This window comes from Pteropus alecto, unplaced genomic scaffold (genome assembly GCF_000325575.1).
Source record: "Pteropus alecto unplaced genomic scaffold, ASM32557v1 scaffold79, whole genome shotgun sequence".
NCBI lineage: Eukaryota > Metazoa > Chordata > Mammalia > Chiroptera > Pteropodidae > Pteropus > Pteropus alecto.
The window spans coordinates 4378702-4404984 of record NW_006494612.1 but is presented as its reverse complement, the minus strand read 5'-3'; the positions used below and the strand labels follow the sequence as shown (position 1 = coordinate 4404984).

General features: G+C 35.5%; 1 protein-coding gene across 5 annotated transcripts in view; it reads right to left on the bottom strand.

The window, feature by feature from the left end:
* Positions 1–26283, bottom strand: part of AFG1L (AFG1 like ATPase) — a 168560-nt gene that overhangs the window by 139487 nt on the left and 2790 nt on the right. The window contains exon 1 of one of the 5 annotated variants that reach the window (XM_006926054.3): positions 12159–12477. The exons of 3 other annotated variants lie outside the window; for them this stretch is intronic. In XM_006926054.3, the coding sequence (XP_006926116.1) occupies positions 12159–12294 (136 nt within the window). In that variant the 5' untranslated portion in view covers positions 12295–12477. One more of the 5 variants, XM_025042399.1, reaches the window with a different exon arrangement.

Genomic DNA, 26283 nt, shown 5'->3' with positions numbered 1-26283 from the left:
AAAACAATTCCTTTTGCAATTGCAACAAAAAAAAACAATAAAATACGTAGGAATAAATCTAAAAAAACATGTGAAGGATCTATACAATGAAAACTACAAGACCCTATTAAAAGAAATCGAAGAAGATACAAAGAAATGGAAAGATATTCCGTGTTCTTGGATTGGAAGAATCAACATAGTTAAAATGACCTTATTACCTAAAGCATTATACAGATTTAATGCAATCCTCATCAAAATCCCATCATCATTTTTTAAAGAAATAGAACAAAAAATCATCAGATTCGTATGGAAGCACAAAAGACCCTGAATTGCCAAAGCCATCCTGAGAAAAAAGAACGAGGCTGGAGGTATCACTCTGCCCAACTTCAAATTATACTATAAAATAACAGTAATCAAAACGGCATGGTATTGGCAGAAAAATAGACATATGAACCAGTGGAACAGAATCTAGAGTCCAGAAATAAACCCGTATTTATATGGGCAAATAATTTTTGACAAAAACGCCAAAAATACACAGTGGAGAAAGGAAAGCCTCTTTAATAAATGGTGCTGGGAAAACTGGAAAGCCACATGCAAAAGAATGAAACCAGACTGTTGTCTATCACCACACACCAAAATTAACTCGAAATGGATTAAGGACCTGAATATAAGACCTGAAACAATAAAATGCATAGAAGAAAATATAGGAACTAAACTCAAGGACCTTGGGCTTAAAGAGGATTTTATGAATTTGGCCTCAAAGGCAAAGGAAGTAAGAGCACAAATAAATAAACGAGACTACATCAAACTAAAAAGCTTCTGCTCAGCAAAAGAAACCGTCAACAAGGTAAAGAGACAACCTTCCGAATGGGAAAATATATTTGCAAGCAACACCTCTGATAAGGGCCTAAAATCCAAAATATACAAAGAATTCATACGACTCAATAACAACAAAAAAAGAAACAATCCAATCAAAAAATGGGCGAGGATCTGAACAGACACTTCTCCCTAGAGGACATACAAATGGCCAACAAATATATGAAAAGATGCTCAACGTCGCTAGCTATTAGGGAAATGCAAATCAAAACCACAATGAGATACCATCTCACACCTGTTAGAATGGCTATACTCAACAGGACAAGTAATAACAAATGCTGGAGAGGATGCAGAGAAAAAGGAACCCTCATCCACTGCTGGTGGGACTGCAAATTGGTATAGACACTATGGAAAACAGTATGGAGAGTCCTCAGAAAACTAAGAATTGATCTACCATATGATCCAGCAATCCTTCTGCTGGGTATTTATTCTCAAAGATTTGAAAACCCATATCCGAAAAGATATTTGCACAGAGATGTTCATAGCAGCATTATTCACAGTGGCCAGGACATGGAAGCAACCAAAGTGCCTTACAACAGATGATTGGCTAAAGCAGCTGTGGTATATACACACAATGGAACATTACTCAGCCATAAGAAGAGATGAAATGCCGCCATTTGCAACGATATGGATAGACCTTGAAATAATCATACTAAGCGAAATAAGCCAGAGAGAAAAAGTTAAAAATCACATATCATTTATATGTGGGATATAAACGTTAAAGCAACAAATGAACAGGACAAACAAACAGAGACTCATGGACAATGGATTAGTGGTTACCAGAGGGTATGGGGGAGGATAGAGGGAGGAAAAATTTAAATCATTTCTTCAATTAAGATAATTATTTAATTACTTAACTTAAAATATATATATTCCTTGGTCAACTGGAAATCCACACATGGAAAAAAAAATAATCTTGATCCCAGTGTAACATTATACACAAAAATTAATTCCAGATGTATCAAAGATCTAAATGTGAAAAGTAAAACAATAAAGCTCTAAAAGATAATTTAAGAATATGTGCATGACTTAGGTAAGCAAAGACTTCCTAAGTAGGACACACACAAAAAAGACCAATAAGTAGACTACACTAAAATTAAGAACTTCTGACCATTAAAAGATTCTACTAAAAAAATTAAAATGCAAGACAGTCTGATAGAAAATATTTACAATCTATGTATCTGATAAAGGACTCATATCCAGAATATATAAAGAACTCTTACAATTCACTAAGGAACAGAATAGAGCGATTCCACTTCTGAGTATTCCAAATGGAAATGAAATCACCACCTCAAAAAGATATCTACACCTCCACTTTCATTGCATCACTATTTATAATAGCCAAGACATACAAACAATCAGTGTCCATCAATAAATAAATAGATAAATTAATAGTAATATAAATCAGGAAGTTGATTACCATTGTATGTAAAAAGCTAGTGACTTGGAAGGTGTACAACGAGAGCCTCTGGGCACAACAAATGTTCTATTTCTTGATTTAGGTTGTATTTACAAAGATCTATTTTCTCTATGAAGAAAATCAATGGGCTTTACACTTATCATTTGTGCACTTTCTTAAATAAACCTTATACCTGAATAAGTATACTTCAAAATAAAATAAAGATAACAGCAGTGGTATTTTCTGTATATTCTACTATGTACATACAGTATTTTATAATTAAAAATAATTTATTTTTTTGATATAGAAAATAACTAATCAAATACAAACTGGAAAGACCTGTCCTAATAGCCCAACTGATGGGATAGCTGCCACTGAGAAGAGACACAGTAATAAAATCCCAGCACCCTGTGTCTAGTTTATAGAAGGCACCAAGAAATAATCAGGGAATAAATGAATGGATGAAGGGATGGGAGAAATATAAGTCTCTAATGTCTTAAAGGTTGTCAAATAGAATTGGAGACACTCAATAATTTGATAAATAAATAAATGAGTAAATAAATGAATAAGATATCAGTCTTGATATGTTTAAAGAGCTGTTACAGTACAATGAGGACTAGAGTTATATATATTATACCTAGGGGAAGGTTCAAGATAATTGGCGAGAAGTTACAGAAAAGCTCAAATTTCAGCCTACTTAAATAATTTTCTAACAATTAGGACTCTCGTAAAATGAATAAGATGCATCAAAAAGAAATGATTAAGGCAGAACCTACATGCCCATCTGACATTTGACTATATGACCCAGAGGTCTTCTTCAGCTCTAATATTCTATGATTCTACAAAATGCTATCTTTATATCTTGCTACACAGCAAATAATTCACAACTACTTGAGTCCCTTTGAAAAGAGTATCCATAAACAGTATCTTACTAAATGAAGACATTTTACCTTAGTGACTTACCTGCATACTATAAATCAAATTTTGACAGCTTTCTTTGAAACATCATGACAAAAGCATTAATTTTTATTTTCTAAGAACCTCTAGATGTTCAGGATATCCAGAGAAAAGGTAGTTAAGTCCAGGAGAACCAAAACTTTGTTATCTAGAGAGGCCCTTTGCACAATCTTAGAAACATCAAAAATACATTTTCTAGAATTCAAAGAAGTGAAATCAGACTGAGCCCTTTGCTACTGTTAATATTAGTGAGTGGCCCCCAATTAAAATGGTTTTAGTAATTCTAAGTAGAGTTGAGTTCGTTCCATTTCTATTCACAGACTGGAACCCACCACCTCTACCATTTCAGCATTAGTATCTCAATTAGTCCTAGCATAGTTCCACATTTATATAACATTCTTTAAAGTTTCTAGGGACCTTCTCATATCATAACTTACTTGAGCCTCATAAATGACACATGAGAAAGGTAGTTAGGATAATTAATTCCTTTCTACAGATAAGAAAATGGAAATACTAAATTAAATGATTGGAATAAAACCAAAATCACAATCTAACAGATGGCATAACACCATGTATAGAGAACCCTAAAGAGTCCACCAAAAAAATTATTAAAGCTGATAAATGAATTCAGTAAAGTAGCAGGATACAAAATATTCAGAAATTGGTTGCATTTTTACATACCAATAATGAACTATCAGAAAGAGAAATTTAAAAAATAACCTACTTACAATTGTATCAAAAAATAAAATAAAATAAAATACCTAGTAATAAATTTAACCAAGGAGGTGAAAGACCTATATTCAGAAAATTATAAGACATTGAAGAAAGAAATCAAAGAAGATACAAATAACTAGAAGAATATATCACGTTCACAGATAGAATCAACATCTTTAAAATGTCCACACTGCCCAAAGCAATCTGTACATTCAATACAATCCCTCTCTAAACACTGAACTAGAACAAAAAATTCTAAAAATTTATATGGAACCACAAAAGACCTCAAAGAGCCAAAGCAATCTTGAGAAAGAACAAAGTTGAAGATATTATACCACTTTATATCAAACTATACTACAAGGCTATAGTAATCAAAACAGCATGGTACTAGCATTAAAAAAAAAAAAAAGACACAAATCAATGGAACAGAATAGAGAGCTCAGAAATAAACCCACACCTATATGGTCAATTAATTCCTGACAAAGGAGGCAAGAATATATAAACAATGGGGTAAAGGCAGACTATTCACTAAATGCTGTTAGAAAAACTAGACAGATACATGCAAAAAAAATAATAATAATAAAACTAGACCACTTTCTTACTCCATATACAAGAATAAACTAAAAGTGAATTAAAGACTTAAATGTAAGACTTGAAACCATTAAATTCCTAAAAGAAATCAGAGGCAGTAAACTCTTTGACATTGCTCTTAGTAATTATGGTGGGGGGATGTCGGGTGGGGGGTGGGATATGTCTCCTCAGGCAAGGAAAAAAAAAAGAAAAAACAAATGGGACTAAATCAAACTAAAAAGTTTTTACACAGCAAAGGAAACCATCAACAAACGAAAAGAGAACCTACTGAATGACAGAAGATATTCACTGATGATATATCTGATAAGGGGTTACTATCCAAGATATATAAAGAACTCATACAACTTAACACCAAAAGAACAAATAACCCAATTAAAAAAATGGGCAGAGGACCTGAATAGACATTTCTCCAAAGAGACATTTGGATGGCCAAGAAACATATGAAAAAATGCTCAACATCTCTAATCATCAGAGAAATGCAAATTAAAACCATAATGAGATACGACCTCACACCTGTCAGAATGACTATCATCAATAAGTCAACAAACAACAAGTGCTGGCAAGGATATGAAGAAAGGGAACCCTCGTGCACTATTGGTGGGATTGCAAATTGGTGCAGTCGCTATGAAAACCATATGGTGGTTCCTCAATAAATTAAAAATAGGTACACCATATGACCCAGCAATTCTACTTTTGGGTATTTAGCTGATGAAATCCAAAACACTGATTTGAAATGATATATGCACCCCTATGTTCATTGTAGCATTATTTACAATAAGAGAGATATGGAAGCAACCTAAGTGTCTATGGATAGACTACTGGATAAAGATGTGCTACAAATGTACAATGGAATATTACTCAATGCTGAGTAATATTTAATAAAAAATGATATCTTACTATTTTCGACAACACAGATGGATTGCTAGGGTATTATGCCAAGTGAAATAAGTAAGACAAAGAAAGACAAATACCATATGATTTCACTTACATGTAGAATCTAAAAAACAAAATAAATGAACAAGTAAAACAGAAACAAACTCATAGATACAAAGAACAAACTGATGGTTGCCAGATGGGGAAGGGGAGATGGGGGACTGGGTGAAAAAGGTGAAGGGATTAAGAAGCACTTACAAAATAGTCATAGGGGTATAAAGTACAGCATAGGAAATATAGTATTGTAATAACTATGTATGGTGCCAAGTGGGTAGTAGACTTATTGGGGGATCACTTCGTAAGTTATATAAATGTCCTGCCACTATGCTGTACATTTGAAATTAATATAACATTTAATGTCAACTATAATTGAAAATTATTTTAATGTCAATTAAAAAAATTTTTTTAAAGCAAATCCTTAAAAAAAGAAAAAAAGCACAATATAGTCTGTCCAGGTCACATTTTATTATTCAGCTGGTTTCCTATTTTCATCAATTCTAAAATAAAATGAATCAAAATACTTTGAACTAACAGTAATGGAATAAAAAGAGCTTCACTTCTTCACAAAAAGAAAGATTGTTGCCAAAAAGAACACATGCTTAGTTAAATGAAATCAAAACTATATAAGGAATTTAGATTTCCAGTTTAAAATGTTTACCCAACTGCTGTGAGAAAAATGCACAATCAGGAAAAGCACATTTAATATTTCTAAAGGGCTGGATTAAAATTTCAGCTGTAAACTTCATTACTGTAATTAGATTTTTAATGCATATTTATTAAACATCCATTCAAATACTGTGTTCACAATTATTCATGAGTTATTTGTACATGTGCTGATTTTAACAAACTAAACAGTGGCCACTGACCAGAAATGTTCTCCTACAATGACAGAAGCCCCTTCTAATGTCATAGGCAGCCAGTTTACGCTTTATTATGTTCTAATAATACCAAAAAGACAAATATTCAGTTGCTTTTTTGAAAACTGCAATGGTCATCTATGACCCAAAAAGTTAGACTTACCAGTGACATTAAAGACCTATGTTTGATTCAGTGATGAAAAAACAAAGTGCAGAATAGAAGAAATCAAATCTTAATTAAACTCTTTCTTTAGAAAAACAACATAAGCCATCATCAAGGAATGTATCACAAGATGATTTACTTTATTTATAAAGGGCTGATTTAGGAGCTTTATGAGGGTGCTTTTGATTTAAATAGAAAAATTATGAAAATTAAAACTAAATGCTTGCTGGTTATCATTCTTTTCCTTTAGAAGCTAGTTAATCTTAAGTGTGCCAATGTGTATAACTTTACAAAAGAAAAAAAATAGTACTTTAAATTTCATGATAACAAATCAGTAAAATACTGCCTAAAAATCTGAATAAAGCTATTCTGAAGTAATTATAGGCATGGCCTAGCATACTGAGTAACTCCTTAATATTCACCCTGGTTCAAATGGTTCATACACCATTTAATAATGAGATCTATAGAAGATCTATTTTCCTTCACAAGATAAAGAAAAAGAACATCTATCTATTCATTATATTCATTTATTTTAAATTTTATACCTTCACACACATTCGTAATGTCCATTTTAAAATGGACTCTTACAGTAAACTGCATTATGAAGCTATGAAGGAACTACTCTAACAATCATATGTTCACACTTTAAAAATTGTTGAAAACTGTCACACCTGGTCAAGAATGTGGTTGGATACTGTACTGGAAAAGTAACTGCTAGGATGAGCTGGATGGAGAAAAGAAGAACGGACAAGAAAGACAGTGAAAGAAGGTTGTAAAAAAAGATCCTGGAGATTAAAGTGCCAGGAACCTCCAGTAGCATAGGCATAGAAATGGGACCTTCGAAGAGGTCCTTAGGCAAGGAAGACAAAACAGCAGGAACAGACATTTTCAAAAGGCTCTTGAGAAATTAGAACAAATTTCAGTCACAGGTCAGAGAAAATGAGTAACCTAGGAAAACAAATGTTAGATATATTTAAGCTGAGGCCAGATGACCTTTAGTCAGAGAACTTAAAGATTATACTACTATGCTGGGCCCAAAGGCTGAACTATGAATTTCTAGACCCTTGATATCCATTATTTCTGTGCTACTTTTTATGAAAAGATAAATCCAAAATAATTATACACCATTTAAATATTCATCATTTACTTAAACAAAGAGAATGAAGCTATTCATGTACAAAGTAGTGCTAATCAATAGATCGATAGATTCATTAGATCAATAATCTGTTTCTGGACCTTTGAAATTCCTTTCTATCAGTTCTACCCTTGGACAGACACTATTTCATCTGCCTCACCCTCCACCCTGAAACTATATCTATGGCACTAGCTATACTTATACAATAAGCCATGCTATGCTTAAAAGAAAATTGAAAGAAACCACTATCATGAAGTTATTCTCACAAATAGGCATAAACATTCTTTTCTAATATAATAATAAATGTTAATGGAGATCCAAAAAACATGAAGTTTCACTAAGGGTATTCATCTAATTGGGTTACAAACATCCAAAGCCCATTTTTTAAACACTAATTTATACTACAAATAAATTATATTGATTCATATGGCTGAAGTGGATTAGCACTACTCATATTAATACCTAATTGAGATCCCCCATGTACATGTACTTAAAAAGAAATTGTGGAGCTAAAGGTAAATATAAATCATCATTTAACAGATACCTAAAAATATAACATTAAGATACAGAAGGGCACTATAATAAGAAATCACAAGATGTGACTCATATTTACCTTGCCTCTATGAAATAAACTTAAATTCTAAGGCTAGCTTAAATAAAATAGAATTTCAGATATGCTAATTTTCAGTTTTAGAAAACCTAGAAACATCTTTCTCCTTGGCCTCTCTCCTAGTTCTCCTATGACCTAACTGCTCTTTGACAAGGTCACGTTCTTCTCATAAAATGTCGGTTTTCCAAAAGGACTCATCCTCAGCCTATTCTCCTTTTCACTCTACAAACGTTCCCAGGCTAGTTCTTCTGTTCTCATGGCTTTCAACACCTCAAATTTCCCTTCTTAGTCTAAGATCCCTATATTTCCTACAACTAATTAGACATATTTACCTGGAACTATCATAAACACCTCAAATTAACAAATCCAGAATGGAATCTCCCCATGAAATGCCTCTGGTCTGATTTTTTGTTTTGTTTCCCTAGATAAATGGTTGGCGATGCCATTAAATATGCAAACTAGGAATCCTAAATTGATCTCAACTCCTCCTCCTTGTCTCCCCCAAAGCCTGTTAACTCTACCAAAGCAGTGTCTCTGAATTACCTCTCTTGCTGCCCTGCTCTCCAGCCTTACCAGAACAGTAATTCAGGCAGGCCCTAACCCAATCTCCCCCGAATTACTGTAACTTCCTTCTTAACAATCAACCGGCTTCCAATATTCCCTATCTGTTTTTCAGGTGGTCACAAGAATAATCATGCTAAAATGGATATGATCACTTAAGAAACCTCCAACAGTGTCCCACTAAGCCTGGGCATCTTCGTACACTGTATAAGGCTCTTCTAAACAGATCCTGGTCCACTTCCCAAGCTTCATCTCTAGCTGCTCTCACTGATGGACCATAAACCAATAAAGGCTATGCACAGCTCACTTCCACACTTTTGCTAAAAAACCCTCTCCAAGCAGAACTGCTTTCTCCTCTAGTCCTACAACACTTCAGATGGGCCTAGATCATGGTGTTCAATTAGTGTTCATTGTTATGGTAAGTAGCTAGTTGAACATAGCGGTTAAGTGTGTAGTTCTGGAGCAAAAATATCTGGGTTCAAATTTCAGTTGTGTGGCTGTGCCTGTTTATTCGTCTATAAAATAGAGATAACAATAATTTTATATACCAAGATTTTATGAAGGTTAAAGTGAGAGAAACTGCTAGCAGACTGCCTAGAATAAAGAAAATGCTAAAAAAAAAATGTGAGCTATCGTAATTTCATCTCCCTTCCAAGACTATTCAAAGGCTAGGACTCAATTTCATTCACCTTCCCCCACAAACACACTTAACAGAAGGCTTCAACTGAATTAGCAAATTTGAGGCCCTTAACACTCACACCATGGCCACTCTGATTCCTAATAAAATGCTTCCCCTTAACTGCCTGGAAGTTGAATAACTGTTGAATTAAATGAAGATACACTAAGACCTGAAGGAAAACAGGCAGGGAAATCAAAATTGAGCATATATACTTAAATTATATAAGATACCAAATTTCACTTTCAATTTTTAATAATCTTACTAATGGAAAAACACTCATCCCAAAATGGAATTCATAATCTACTTCCTAAAGAACTTTAAGTTAGGCAATCAGAGAAATGATCTGAATGAACATTTTAAGGCCCTTAAAGTTTTCATAGTTCCAGTTTCCAAAATGTCTTGGAGTTAGGGTTGGCATTAAAGCTTAGATGAGGCATAAAAACAAAGTTAAGAACATATAAACTAAAATTTATAAAGAAAAAACATATGTTCTTTCATTCCCCCTCATTCTTTTCCTTTATTTCCTATTTTCTTCTTTTAACATTAAGCTAATGTTTCTCTTATATTACACGGTAGTGAATAGTAGACTTAAAAAGAGAAAAAAAGTGGAGGTAAAATATAAATGTAAACAGTAAATATCAAAAAAAATCGAGAAAGGCATAGAAAAATTTGTAAATCAGACTCTAAATACTAAATAACATTTCAACTCAAATTTCAGCTTAAACATTGTTAGCTGTTCAAGGGCTGGGACTCAATTTCATTCACTTCCCTCCTCACACACCTTTAATACTTCAACTGAATTAGCAATTTTGAGGCATTTAACACCCACACCACTGCCACTCTGATTCCTAATGAAATGGTTCCTCTTAACTATTCTGGAGGGTGAATTTTCAACTTAAATTTTCCTTTCATTTAAAGTGGGGATGGGAGTACCTTTAGTTAAATTAAATCAACCTCTGCCCTAACAGCATTTCCATCAAATCTCTACACTTTGCTAAATTTTGAGTATAGGAGGTAGCATGAGTACAGGTTAATAGCATAGCCTTTAGGGTCAGATGTAAGTCCAAGTGTAGCCTTTATTTGAACTCTCAAGTTCTGCCACTTAACTAGCCATATAACTTCTGCAACCTTGGATTCATCATCCCCAAGATGAAGATAATGAGAATTAGATAATGTATGTAGAAAGCACTCAGCACATTGCATGGCACAGAATAAGCATCAGTATATCTAATGTCATTATGATGATGTTCCTTAAATCTTAATTTTCATAAATTATGGTACACAAATAGAACAGAATTCTATTTTAAGTATTTAAAACATGAGGCAGTTCTAAACTTATTGATACAAAATATCACTAGAAGTACAAAAAGAAAAATGAAATAAAAGAACAGAATAGTGTAGAGTCTGTTACCACTTCTATTTTTTAATACAGATATATATATATATATATATGTTTGTACATACACAGAACATCTCTAGAAATACACATAAGCAACTAGTATTAGAGGCTGCCTCTGAAGAGGAAAACTAAATGGCTAGGTGACAGCCATGGAAGAGTCTTACATTTTACTATATTCCTTCTTGTACCTTTTGAATTTTGTATCTATCACTTACTTGTATTGCCTATTCCAAAAATTAAAGTTTATATTATGACCCAAACCTTATATCACCAAAATATCCCATTATAAAGTGGACTTTGCTAAACTTTGCAGAAAACCCTAATGTGACTTAATTATAGTTCTAGTATTAAACTCTATTGATGGTAGCAGTCAAAGATTGATAGTTTTAAAAATAAACTCTTATAAAAACTCTCCAAAAAAAAGACTGATTGTTTTAGCTAAATTGGCCAGCGAGAACCAATTTATTAAGATATGTAAGGGGGTTGCTTGAAAATGAGAAAAAGCATAAGTATGTGGATGAGAAAGACAATAAAAATAACGTCATTCATTCATTCGAAAACATCAGGCACTAAACACTGTGCTGTATATACCGAGGAAACAATGACAGCCTGGTCCTTGCCTTTGAGTAGCCCATAATTCAGTGGGAATATACGAATAAAGCAGTAAAATTAGTCCTCCTGTGGGCTTGGTTACTCAAAATATATGTCTATTCATTCATGAGCACATAATAATTGAATGAATGAAGCAAGCCCGGTGACAACACACACCCCACTAAAACCTCTAGTGACTTGAAAAGAACATCAAGAGTTGATCCCTCAATCTGCGAATGCTTGTGGACTTCTGTTCCCAGAATCTCCAGAGCCAGAGGTCCCTGAGGGCCCTCAGGGGTCAAAAGCGTGGCTTTCAGATCCAGTGCCTGGTCACCAGCCCGGTCAGCTTGGGAAGACGCAGGGTGGAAGGGTCTTCAGGCCCCAACTCCACACTAGCATCTCTTCTAGCCGGGCACTCCCACACCTGGCCTCACCAGGTCTTAGCTCTCGTAACAACCACAAGGAAGTAAACGCTCAGTCGACCTCTGACCCTCAAAATGACACTCTGAGCCAGCTCCCTCAGTACTCAAGGCTCTTTCATAACATACCAGGCAGTAACAAAAGGGCAAGAGAAGCTGAAATTCTTTCCAGGGGTCCTTGGCTCCGAAAACCGTGAAACCAGTAGGCAGGTGGGCGAGATCGAGGAGAGTGACTGACCCGAGGCTTCCCGGTCATATGCAGTCGGCTCTGCCTGCTCATTGTACACTCACTGACCTTTCAAAAAGGGATTCCCAGGGGCGGTGGCTGGAGGGGCGAGAGCAGCGGCCCAGGCTCCGCACCCAACAAATCTCCCTCTCAGCAGGCTCTGCACTAGTCGCAGGGTAACCAAGGGCGACCAGGAGGCCGCCATCTTGAACTCCGTACAAGGGGAAGAAGAAAACTTTATTGAAAACCAGAAGAGAGACGGTGACACAGACAATTCCAACCTTGCTCGCGGAAGACTCCGCTCGAGAAAACGAAAGGGATCAGCTCAGGAACGCGGCCTACTGTAACCACGGGGCGGGCTAGACTCTCGTGCCCTTCCGTCCTTTGGGCGTTGCCACTGGGGACTACGACTCCCAGCATGCAAAGCGACGCTGCTGGGGCTGGGGAGGGGCGGGCAGCTCTAAATTTGAGCGGAGAGGCAATTCTGCGCCCCGCGCTGGCTGCAGAGGGTCCCAAAACGTTTCCAAGGAATTGGAACGTGAGTACAGCGTGAAACCACCCCTGAGCCTTTTCAATTAGCGTGGATGATGGGGGTTACGAAGCCTTAATAAAATGTGGATGACTCAATGGGCCCTCATTTTTTTCTCACATCTTCCTTAAATGGTAGCCCCAATTCTTTTTGCCTCCAGCGCCCAACTCATCTTTGGCAGAGTACCTGAAGTATGTGTCTACCACTTTTGTTTTCTGTATTAGAATAGCATAAATCATTTTCAATATGACATAAGCTCAAATGTTTTGAATTTAGAAGTGACATGGGAAAACCGATGGCCCAAAATGGACGGTGACTGGACGGAATGGCCGTGGGTTAGTGTATACAAAGAGGAATTTTAAGTGATCTGTCCAAATTTTATTAAACAAAAAATGTATTGAGGCAATATGACAAGTATATTGGGAATACAAATTGCTGCCCAGACAGGCTGACAATCCAGTAGGAAGGGTGAAGAAAGAGACAAAATTTTCTACCAGGTGTATGGAATCAATGAAATGAGAGCACTCTGGGAAATCTGGAAGGCCTTCTAGAAGCTTTACTTTTAACAGAATATGAAGACCTTCCTAGAACAGGGAATAGAATGAGTGAGCTAAGGCAGATAGGCAAGAAAGTCTGGAGTACAGGAGGAAGAAAGCCAAGTTTCAGTTGTGTGGAAACTAAATGAAAAGACTGCACTAGAAAGAGTTCCAGGAAGTTAGGCAGTTGGTCCATAAGAGAAGAGTGATTCCAAAGAAACAGGAAAAGGAGAGCATAGCATGGTATAATAATTTGGAGACTTCTCTACTAACTCTTTTAAATCATTTATGGAAAAATTATTTTGATTATATCTTTCAAAAGTTCATTTTTACTTATTAGTTGTTTTCTATCTTTAATTCCACTATTCTTCCATGCTACGGTGAGGTTTTTTTAATTTCATTTAATGTTACTAATTTTTAGTGTGACACTTTGTGAAAGACTTTTTGAAAAATCAGACTGTTTCTTCCTTGACTTACAATTTATCATACTCAAAAAGACTTTGAGAGAATTCCGGGTAACATTTTGTTTGCTCTAGGAAAACAGTTGCTTACCTTGGTCAATGAAATTTACCTTCTATCAGAGATTCCAACAGCTTAATAATCATGGAAGTGAAATAAGTACTCGTAGATAGTTTAATGCCAAATTGGCAGGAAAATCTCAAGGTACTTTTCACGTGGCTGTACAAGTAGACAGAAACATAGCAAATGATACCAATGTAAGTTAACTTAGAGGGAAATAACTTAAGTTACATTTGTTGTATTCAAGAGAATTCATTATGACCAGAACACTAATTAAAGCAGGCAGGCATTGTATACTATTTAAACATCAATTCTGCTTTTCCTGCAATTGCCGAGACAAAAAAAAAAAAAAAAACCTGAAAGAAAATCTTAACATTATCAGAAAATCTAATAGAAGTAAATCAGAAAATCAGAAAGCATTCTTTTGTCCTTATTTAAAAATCTCCCTAAGTGCCAAATTCTAACATCTAATCTCAAAGAGAAAACCACACGGATGGTATCCAGAGAAAGACAAGTAAAACGAATAATGAAGGAAATGGGAAAGAGAGTGCTCATTGAAATAGGAGTCAGAAGATGTATTTGAGTTCTGTTTTGTCACTGATGAACCCTCTTCCTTTCTGTTTTCCTTATATATAAAAATAAGATGATGTCTGTCCTAGCTACCTAACAGAGGTTTTGTGAGAATTAAATGAGATAATGTATATACCCAAAGTGTTAATTAAATATACTTGTAAGTAGAAATTGAGAGGAAATAACATCAAAATCTAAAATAAGGCAAAGCCCAGACAGCATGGATTCATGATATGCAAGAACTGTAGAAATAAGGAATATACTCTAAAACCTTACTTATTTTATATTAGTTTTAGATATACAGTACAATGGCCAAACATTTATACAATTTATCGAGTGATTCCCCCAAATACTGTAGCACTCATCTGGCACTACGCCATTACAATAATATTATGTTCTCTATGCTATACTCTACATTCCCATGGAGAATTTTTTAAATAAATAGTCAAAAGCACTACTGAACCTTAACACTTCAAGTAGCAAGTTTATGAAATTCATTAAAAGAAAAAAAAAAAGAATTTCAAGTAGGATTTAAATAGATAATAATCCATAATAAATATGGGTGATTTGGAATGTTTAGTTTTTTCTAGCTCTAGTACACTATGATTTTCCAACTCTAAATTCATGAGGTTGCCATCTTAGAGAGTACCTTTGGGCTACTGTCAGAGATAAACTGCAGCTAAGATAGGCCATTGGCATGAACCAGCCAGGATACAGTTCCTAATACTGTTCTTATGACCATTTTCTTCGGAGCAAGAAGATGCCCTAATACCTAATACCCACTTTCACTCCTCCATCTTTAGCCTTCTTCATTTCTATAGATGCATCTGGCCCCCCAGTTGCTCAGGCCATTTATCATAGAAGAGTTATGCTGTGATCTCTTTCTTTCTCATCCCACATCCAGTCCTGCAGTGAATTTTGTTGGCTCCACCTTAGAAAGTTTCCAGAATCCCATCATTTTTCACCACTAACATTTCGAGCGCCCACCCTGGTCCAAACTACCATCATCTACCTCCTGGGTTATTGCAGTTACCTTCCAATTGGTCTCTGTTTCTACTCTCTTCCCCTACAATCTCTTCACCACACAGCAGCCAGATTTATTTTTTAAAAGTTTAAGTCGAATCATGCCATTCCTGTGTTTAACACCCACTAGTACCTTCCTCTGTCACTCAATTATTAAAACAGCTCCATAACTTGAACACTAGTGAGCTCTCCGATTTCATCTCATGCCACTTTCCCATCCTCCCCATCTAGTTCATCCACATTGGCTTTCTTGCCATTCCTGGAACTCACAAGCCAGCTTCCCACCCCTTGAGCTTTTCCGTTTCATGTTCCTTCTGCTTGAAATGCTCTCCTCCAAGAATCTACTTGGTTCGCTTCATGTCCTTACTTCCTTTTGACACTTTCTAAGTTAAGGCCTTCTCAAATTACCTATAAAAAGTCACAGTCTTATCCAGCATTCCTTTTCCTTTTTCCAGCTTTACTCTCTACAACACTTACCATCATCTGGCATAATATACACTTTACCAATTTAATAGTTTATTGTCCGTTATTGCTCCTTCTGGACTGTAAGCTTCATGTGGGCAGGGATTTATATCTGTTTTGTTCACTGGTATATCCTCATGACCTAGAATAATGCCTAGATTAATAGACACTAAAAAAAAAAAATGCTTGTTGGATGACTGAGTAATCTTCGTAAAAATACAAAATGTATTATTGTTTTAGTCTTTATGCAAAAAAGCAGACTACCTGCTTCAGGAAATCAGTGATGCTCCTAATATTTTGAGCCCATTTTAAAGATGAATAAAAAACATCATCACAGAAGTAATTAGAACACAACTACAGAGCCTTTGTTTTCCACTATTTATTCATTCATTACTTTGCATCACACATGGTTACTCATAATTACATGTTCTTCTAATTTAACAAAGAAACACTTTAGAGCACCAAGAAATGTGTTCGATTGAAGACACATAAGGAATGCTTTAAATAATAATTCATTTTCTAGAGTAAAGTATAGTCAAATATCTAGCTTCTAAATTCCAACATTTGTATTTAAAGATCCCTAACCAAAAATATAATTTAGATTACTTAATTTCAACAAGCTAAATATGCCTAAGTACCTTATTAATTATGGAAAATATAACTTCTAAACAAGATATACATACCTCAGTAATACAAATTTACATATAGATTTGTTGCAAGCAGTCCATTCAATAAGCAAGAATTATATATTTGCTGACCTTCCAACAAAAGTTACCAATTTTTTCCTTTACTGAAATATTGTCTAACTTGTAACTAGACACTGACCAAAAACAATATTTGAGGTCAAGTACAACACTCAAATCTTTAGTTTCTTTCTACTTATTTTCTGCAACAGATTAAAAATAATTGGGCTTTGTTTTGCAGTTTTGAATATTCTTTATCAAAATGTACTTTAAAATCAGTTTGAGCCACATGACAATGTCTGTATTTACCTATATATTTCCACCTTAAATGTTCATTACCCAAATGTGGAAGGATGAGGGCAGCTTTCCTTACATAATTTCTCCACATGGCCTTTCTGCCATCTTTCTTTTTAAAATAGCAGCAACTCCCAACTAATTCTAACCTCCCCTAACTCCACCTGCAAATTTGTATTCTGGGAGCCATATTCAATTAATTTCTTTTCCTCATCACTCACATACAATCTTCACCAGATATTACTGAATTTATCATCTTAATATGGCTTAAATCCATCTACTATCATCGGGTCTTCCTCCTATCTTTCCTGGGCTAATCTAACTGGCTCTGTCTCTTTCTCCTTAGCTCCATACTGCTGTCAGAGTTGTTTCCAAAACTGTGACCTGACCACATCTCATGACAGATTCTAAAATTGCAATGCCTCCCTACTGTCTACAGAATGAAGTACAATTTCTTTATTATGGACTTTTAGAAAATAAAGATCTGGCTCCCATCTACCTTACCATCGTCTCCTATCACCCAAATGATTTAGACCCAGAAAATATTCCATGGGCGATTTACCAAGTACCTCATTTGTTTTCATGAACCTCCATATATATATTTTGGAAAAGCTGGAAAACTAATACCATTCCCTCCCCCTTTATTTCCTAAGTATGTTCTGATACTTTTTTTAATTAGAAAAAAAAAAATCACTTTAATAAAAATAATTATAAAACCTAGTGATTGAACTGTTATATTTCCAAGGCAACTCTAAGAATGTCCCAGGTTTAATACTGGATATGTATTCAGTATTCATCATTACAAAAGAAAAATAAACTTCATGTAAATGGATATCCAGACTTAATGAGAAAAATGATATTTAGAGGAAATTGTTCTGTATGTAGCTGTAGATTTGGTGTGCCCATGACAGCAGGGGAGTTCAGGATCTTTCTACATCACCATCTTGAACCAGAACCCAAAAAATTATTTTTAGATAATCAAGGGACATTAAAGATCTTTTGATTTTAATCAAGCCATTTTACACATTAAGACAATGATTCTGAGAGATAAAATAACTTGCCCAAGATAAAACAGCCACTACCCTTTCTTGAAGTTAAGCGAATAGTAGTAGGGACTGAAAGCTTATCTATTCACTGAGATAGTTCTTCAAATGGCCCTTAAATCGAACCTATATTTAGGTAAAAAGTAAACAATACCACAGAGTTTTTATTGCCATTCAGGATGGTCATAACCAATCTAGTTTTGTTGATTAGTTGTTTGGATTTGACGCAGTGATCCAGGCAATCAAATCACCTGAATGTTGTTCATTTCTATAGACTGCTTATTCAAAGAAGCTAAAGTTGGCCTAAAATGCAGCCAATCTTCAAAACTCAAAGATGAAATGATGAAATTATATGAACTCATTTGTTTATAAGTATTGGCACTCATACCATGTGACTACACTCAGAATTAGCCATAATTTGGCCTAGACCTCAAAGGAATCAGCTGGGTGTTGTGTTTGTTGTGTTGTGTTTTATTTTGTTTTGTTTGTTTTTAAATGAACACCTCGAGGAGATTACTTGGGTAAGTTTTAAATCAAGGTGAATTTTGTTTACTCGACTTTACTAATAACAGAGAAGTTCTCAATTTGGACTCTCTAGATGATAATACCTAAATACCTTTTAATCATGGGACATATGTAATTCAACAAGGATTCATTCCAAAGTTGAGTTTCTTCTGCCAAAACCGGAAAAACTAAGGGACCAGATGAGGAAAGTATCATGAGACCTCTAATGTCTATACACATCAATTGTAAGGGCCCAATTTTCCCAGCATGTATCTCACTTAGGCCAAGCAATTCTCATCAACTTCAAAGGGAGAGATGTGCATCCACAGATCTGAGTTTGCAATATTCGGCTTACTCATTTTCAGGAATAAATACTATAATTCATGGTACCAGGCTTCCTTTCTTTAGTCCAAATCAACTCAGCTGGATTTTGAAGCTTTAGTTCTTGGAATTAATCAACTGTCCCTTAAAATACGAAATCCCCTTGGCTTTATTTCACACATCAATCCTGTTGATTACCTGGGATAAGCCATAGTTTATCAATCTTGCATAGATTGATATGCAAGATGTATAATATAGAGCTGTATGCTATACTACTATGTAGCTTTATAGTGTCTAATTAACCAAAATTTATTCTAGAGGTAAATTTATGCATAGCAAAAAGAGAAGCAGTAGATATAATTTCCTGTTTTGCTGTTCAACAATTTTTCTAAAAATGTAATTCTGTTTACAAGTACTGTTTCCTACAAGGTAAATTATCTTTTAATGTAATTACTTTTATATAATAATTATGATCTTGAAAGTCTACAAAGTGATTAAAGGGCATTTTCTAAGAAATAGATTTCTGTATTTAAATTCTGCAATTTTCTGCTTATAGTTTTGGTGTTATCTAATTTGTTATTATCATTATTATTATTACTACTATTAAATACTTATGAAATGGCAGATATAGAGATAGACCTTTACAAATAACTGAGACTTTAGGTCGAAAATGTTTTTAATCACAGATTTCAAAAGTTGACACAAGTCTATCCCTGTTATCTTTTTTTTTAGCATTTATTAGTTTTGACTCACTCTAGCATGTTATACACATCAGCACCTGTGCCCATTTAGCAAAGAATTTCAGTACAAATCACTCTGAATTGAATAGACATCTCTAAGAAGCATTACAATTGTTGCAATATTTTTAGAAACTGAAACAAGGAAATAAACAACTTCAGTAAAAGTGATTTAAATAACAAATAACATATCTTTATAAACAGCTTATCTCCTTGAGAACAAAGAATAAACAAGGAGACAAGGTTTTTTTTTCCCCTTCCACTATTAAAGCAGATCACAATATGAATGGGTGAAATGTCATGAATAATTGGAGAAAATCACAGAGTAATCTTCGACAAAAACATCTGATTTATTTAAATTGTCGCTGTTTGTCTTATTAGAACCTTTATTTAACCTTGTTATCCACAATGCAGTATTCAAGCTGTTTTATCAAAAATGTACTTTGAAACTAAGCATATTTTGAAAATTTTGACTTTCTAAAATGCAAGCTATGGTAATGTAAACCTCCAGAGGCAGCTGTTTTACTTGGGACCCAATTAATTGACATTGCATTAGACTGACATGCCTGTGAAAACCAGTGTTTTGAATCTCAAACAACAGTAAATAAATCAAGGCTTTGAAACATTCTGTCAATAGATTAAGTTCAGATTTCTGGTCAAGAGGATCATCAGACTTCCCACTACTACATTCATCTAGATACAACATTCATTCAATATCCTCTACTCACAAACCTAACTAAACACTACCAGGCACTCCTCATCATCACATTCAAGGCATTATCTTGTGATTTTCCAACCATATTCTTTCTCCTTTATTCTGGATAAGATTATTTCCTTATTGACTCCTACGCAGATCCTAGGTATTTCAGGGCTTACCATTGTGTCTGGCACTGTTCTAAATGCTTTAAAAATATTAACTCTTTCAATGCTTATAACCATGCTATGAGGCAGATAATACTGTTCCCACTTTATATGTAAAGAAATGGAGGCAGAGACAGGCAAAATAACTTTTCTAGGTTTATGTAGCTACTAAGAATTCTGCCCACCTCCTCTACCAAGCCCTGATTAAATAGTTTATAAGCTCATAGTATTGTCTTCAACTCAGATATACTTGTATAAAATATAAAATTCTAGCCAAGAGGTATTTATAATATAAAACATACCAGAATAGTAATATGTAAATCATGCTAGTGTTATGCATAATGGATAGGAGAGATCAGAGAAAGCAAGATGGTATGGAGATCTCTGCAGCCTAACATTACCTAAAACGAAGATATGGCAGGGGTGGGGGTAAAGGGCAGAAGAGAAAGAAGGAAAAAATGATGACTGATAGATGAATCATAAGCCCAAATGATTAGAAAAATAATAATATTCAAGCAAAAAGGATGTAAATATTGGGAATTGCTTGGGGGTAAATGGGATGAGACTGATTTTAGACATGTTGAGTTTTATTTAGTGAAAAGAACAACAAACAAATAACATATGGGTGCCTGTGTGGTGTGAAGGGTGGCAAACACTGTAGTAATATGCCCATACTCAAGGCTGAGGCAAGTATCGATTTGGGAGCATTAAAAGTTTAGTGGATCAAGCCTTGGTCTAGCAGGCCTGGTCAAGCTCTCTACCAAACCCAACCCATGGTTTCTAGACAAATTCATTTCTTATGAAATGTGTTCCCAAATGAACAGAAGAGCTTACTTTTTTTTCAAATACAACTAGGAATCTAACCTGGTATGCCAGGGAATATATATTTCTGTGGCTAAGGCCCTCACTAGAACATTAACACCAATCCACAGAGACCTGCCAGGCCCTTCACCTCTCAGTAGGTGTCATAATGTTATTTGCATCCTGACCTCCTTCTTTGACCTGGCATCTCACAGACTTCCAGTCTGAGCAGTCATCAATTGCTTAGTGCAATTTGAGTCAAAGTGCCTCTTTGAGTCAAAGCAGAGAAATAGGGGCAACTATTTTTTCAAATCCATTCACTTTTCTGTATTCTCACTATTATCTTAGTTATGCCAGAGTGATCTTTTTAAACTAAATATCAAATCAAGTCACTCCCATTCAGTGGTTTCCTTTAGAATATCTTTAGATAATATCCACAAGCATAAACATGGACTGTAATGCCTTTCATGGCCTTGTCCCTCTGGCCTTAGTCCTTGGCACATTTTCCTTTCATTCCAGTAGTATGGAACTAATTGTAGCTCTCTCCTTCTTTACTCTGGGCTTCTGCAAGTATTTATCTCTATCTCCTGAACTCACCTCCCCCACACAGGCATACCCAAATCACAGGCACTTTGCCTGTCAAACACCTCGTCTTAGTTTTGTTGTCACTTCCTTCTAGAATTCTTCTCCTGCTCCTCTCAAGACAGAGCTATGTGACTCTCATCATACTCTGCTGACATGTCTGTATGACCAGATCCTGGAAGAAAAAATTGTATCTTGTTTACCATCTTCCCTCTTCTCTGTGCTCCCTCCTCCTCCAGTACCTAGCATAGTGCCTGGTTTATTGTAGCTGCTCAGTACATATTTGTCACATAAATGGCCAAAAGGGTCTAAGAGTCCTACGAGAGACATACCTGTTCAGCTGAAGAGACTAAATGATGCCATTGGTATTGGAATGATACTCTCTCCCTGCCCCACCAATTAATCGATATATCTGGCATTTTTGAGATTCTCTGGACCCTTGCTACTCTGTGTGGTCTGAGTACCAGCAACACTGGAATTACCTGGAAATTCGAAATCTCAGGCCTCGCCCTAGAACTCCTGAATTAGAAGCTGTTTTTACAAGGTCCCCAATTAATGTTTGAGAAGGACTGCTCTAGATAAAATTAGTGGTTCCTTACTCAGAAAGTTGAGAATCCATTTTCTTGAAAGAATGCAAATGCCTGGTTGCCAGTGTTTTCACAGCTAAGGACTTCTTTTCACCCTGATCCAGGTTTACAGTAACCTTGCCTAGTCTTACATGGTTGAAATCGTCACTCTGTATGGTGTCAGAGGCTCTTCCATCTCAAAAGGAACCCTGTGCCTGTTTTTTTTCAGAAGTTGATCACTTGACTGGACACTGAAAGTGCTCATTGTCATGGTTTTGACTCTCCCAGACATTGAATCCAACGTCAGCTATCAGAGGAGAGTCTCTCTTCTCCCAGGAATGGGCCTGCCTTCTAGCCCTGAAGTCCAAGCAGTTCTCAGCCACTGGCTGATGTGTTCAGCATTTAGGAGCAGTCCCTGGGAAATATGGCCTCAGAGCAAATACAGTAATGAATTTCAGAGCACAGCAGCTGAGGCCATAGGTTAATTACATTTCCTGAAGCTGGAGATCTGTAAGGCACATTCTCATGGCTACCACAAAAAGCAAGGCAAAGATATGGGAGAAAAGGGAAAAACTGATGGAGAAGAACTTGAAAAAAGGAAGAGAGGATGGTTCTGATGTTGATACAACCGGTTGGGTACTGACTAATTTACCAATATAGAAGAGGCATTAAATCACAGAAAATATAACAAGATGTAGAATTCTGTGTGTTTTGGAAGACATACTTTTTAAAGGATCTCAAGGTGGGAAGTAAGACTTAAAGGGAAAGCCTAAGACATGTTCACTGACCTGCCCACTGAGAGAGTCAAATTACCATCAGGCTTTTTTGCTCAGTGGAGCATGCTTGCAGGGCCAGGCTTGCTCCAGCTCTTGCCTGCAGCAATGCTAAGCGTTTTTAAATAAAACTATGAACAAATACACAAAGAAATTGGTGTGAAGATGTGTTCAACTAAAATATAAGCCTCCCAGAGACCCCAAACACTTGAACTGTCCAGGGAGCAATCATGTGCTGACCTCCCCGACCATGGAAGTAGAGAAGTTAATGTTTGAAAGTCAGACTATCTGATCCAAAGCCTCTGATTCTTCAATACCAACTGTCTTAACAATTTAATTCAATTCTGACACTAACTACCTGAAGTTAACATAGTCCCCAAAGATTAAGGACTCAGTCCCACAAAACTGCCCTACTTCAGACACCAGCCACAAATGGGTGTTTAAACTACCCACTTCTTCCTAGCTACAAATTGACTACAAGTTTGGAGGATTCTCATGACCCCCTTGCCCCTCAGCTTTGATAATTCAACTCATGGAACTCAGGAAAACACTTTACTTATGTTTACCAGTTTATTATAAAGTATACAATTCAAATAGCCAAATGTAAGAGCATAGGGCAAGTAATGGGGGAGAGGTGCAAGGAGCTTCATGCAATATCTTGTCAGCCACTTTCCCAGGAGTCAAGGGGTCGAGCTAAATGTTCCTACCCTCTCTTCACCTGTTTGGTCTTTCTGGTGACCATCCTGAAGCTATCTAGCCCCTACCCCCAAGTCACTTTAGCAGCATAAACTCGGGGATGGTCAAAAGAGTTTCCTTAGGACTACCAAAATATATTCCTATCACTCAGAAAACTCTACAGGTTTTAGGAGTTCTGTGCCAGGATCTAGGGATAAAGACCAATCTATATTTTATTAAACCACATACAGTCATAGAAATATACAGGACTGAATGAGCAATACATTTCTCATGCAACTTCAAGTATAATACAAGTTTCTCAAATCAGTCAGTAAAGAATAGATTGTTTAATAAGTGATATTAGAACAAGGTAGGAAAAATTGGGAAGTAGGGGAAAATATAGATCCATACTTTTCTTAGCCAAAATAAATTCCAGATGGATTAAATACTTAAAAAAACTATAAATATATTAGAAAATGAGTTTCTAAAAATAACATAAGAGGAGGAAGGGCTTTCTAAGCATATTTCAAAACTCAGAAGCCATAAAAGATTGAGAAATTCAATAGCATAAATTAAATTACAAAATACATAGTGAAAACCATCATTGGCAACGTCAAATGTTAAAATGAGGAAATATTTGCAATTTATATTACACAAAAGGGTTACCCTTAAACATTTAATAAGCTTCAACGTATCAAAAAGAGTCAATAGAAAAATGGACAAAGGATTGGAACAAATAGATGTTAAAACAAAAAGGAACAGGCTCAAAGTGGAGTCACTTGCCCCCAAGACTGGAAACCAAACCAGTTTCAGCCTCTCCCAGGTATGTGACTTTTAACCAATTAATTTGGAATTACCTGATCAGCATTATTAGTGAAGTAATCTTCATGATAGACCCTGCTTTTACCCCAAAGAAACATAACCTTGCCTGAAACAATCTACTCTGTTAGAAATTTCCTTTGCTTACCTCCTTCTGCCTGTACAAGCCTTCCATTTTGTACAGCTCCTCAAAACCCCTATTTGCTAGATGTAGAATTCTGTGTGTTTTGGAATGTGGCTGGTTCATGAATCATTGAATAAAGCCAATTTGATCTTTAAATTTACTTAGTTGATTTTTGTTGTTTTTTTTTTAACATAGGTCACAAAAAAAGAAAATATGAATGGCTTGTAATCCTATGAAAAGATGCTCAACTGCACCCATAAAAAGGAAAATTAAAATGATATGATTTAGACTAGTAAAAATTAAAAAGTCCCTGTTGGTGAAGCTATGAACTAGATGGTTGGAGATTGGGATGGGAGGCAAATTTTTCAATGCATACGCTAAATGAATATTGACTTTTGAATCATGTAAATGTTTTATTTAAAACTAACAAACCATAGTATTTATAAATAATTTCCTCAATACCAAATTCGAAAATACCCACATCCTCAAAAGCTGGAAGTGGCCCAGACCTGCCTCATGCTCTGAGTTCTGAGGATGACTCGTGTTGTAAGTTGTGGTTCAGTGGTAAGGAAGGAGATACTGAGCTTCATAACTTTTACTTTTCCTTGTGCTGCATGAAATGAGGTTACCTGCTCAGAGTAAGGAAGAGGGGTGTGAAATGCAAGAAGAGAAGAGGATAAAGGAAGGGATTACTGAAGCATGTTGAAGGGTTAACTGAAGTTGGAAAATACAAATTCACAAAGATGCCAGTCGGTTTGGGATTTTCTTCAGGAATGCTCTGCAGCCTAGGAGTGGGGATTTAGGAGGTAGGTCAGAGTGTGAGAATTGAAACACTCTGAATTGGAAAAATGATATAAAAGTGGCCATAGCAGGCCCTTGGTAAGTTTATATGACTTTCTTATGTTTTCCACAATTCCAGAGTCTGAACCTTTGGGGGTCCAACTACCTGGTTTTATCATTTTCCTCAGAGGTGATCAGGCCTAGGGGAGTGATGCATTAATCAAGCTCATAGGAGAGTGGGTGATAAAATAGAACCTTCTTTTACAAATTTAAAATGAAAATATAAACCCACTGCTCCCACAAGGTAGTACCTCCTTTTGCCTATAACAAAGTCTTCATAAGAAATGAAATTACTATTGACTAACTGTTCAGTGTCCAAAAGAAGAGGAACAGATAACCTCAATGACCAGAGCCATTGAGCCATGATAATCTAATATACTACTCAAGGAACACAACCTGAAAGGTGTCCACAGTAGTAGAGGAATGCTGACAAATTATTTTTCTAAAATTTGATTGTTAGGAAAACATCAAATTGGTTTTAGTTTTCTCTTCAACCTATTAGGCCATCCTTAGAAAATGTGCATGTCTTCCCATCCCTATTTCCTTTCTCATTTCAGTACAAATACTTTTATACAAAAATGTGCACATATAAAAATACGTATGTACACTGACGGGGTTTTGTTTACCAAAATGGGATCATACTGGAAAGATTATTCTGTGATCCTCACCAACACATCATGGATATTCCTCTTTTAATTCTAGTAACTAGAAATAGATACATTCTAATATTCTAAGAAATAAAAAGGGCTTCAAGCTTTTTCTAGTTTTCACCACTACAAACAAAGCTGCAATAAACACACCTTATTTCCTTAAGCACTGAGGTCTCTTGCAGCAGAAGTTGGATTTGGGGATCAAAGTGTCCTATTTTTAATTTTGATAAACTGATCAAATTTCTTTTCCCAAAGGTTGTGACAGACTCATAATCAAAGAGT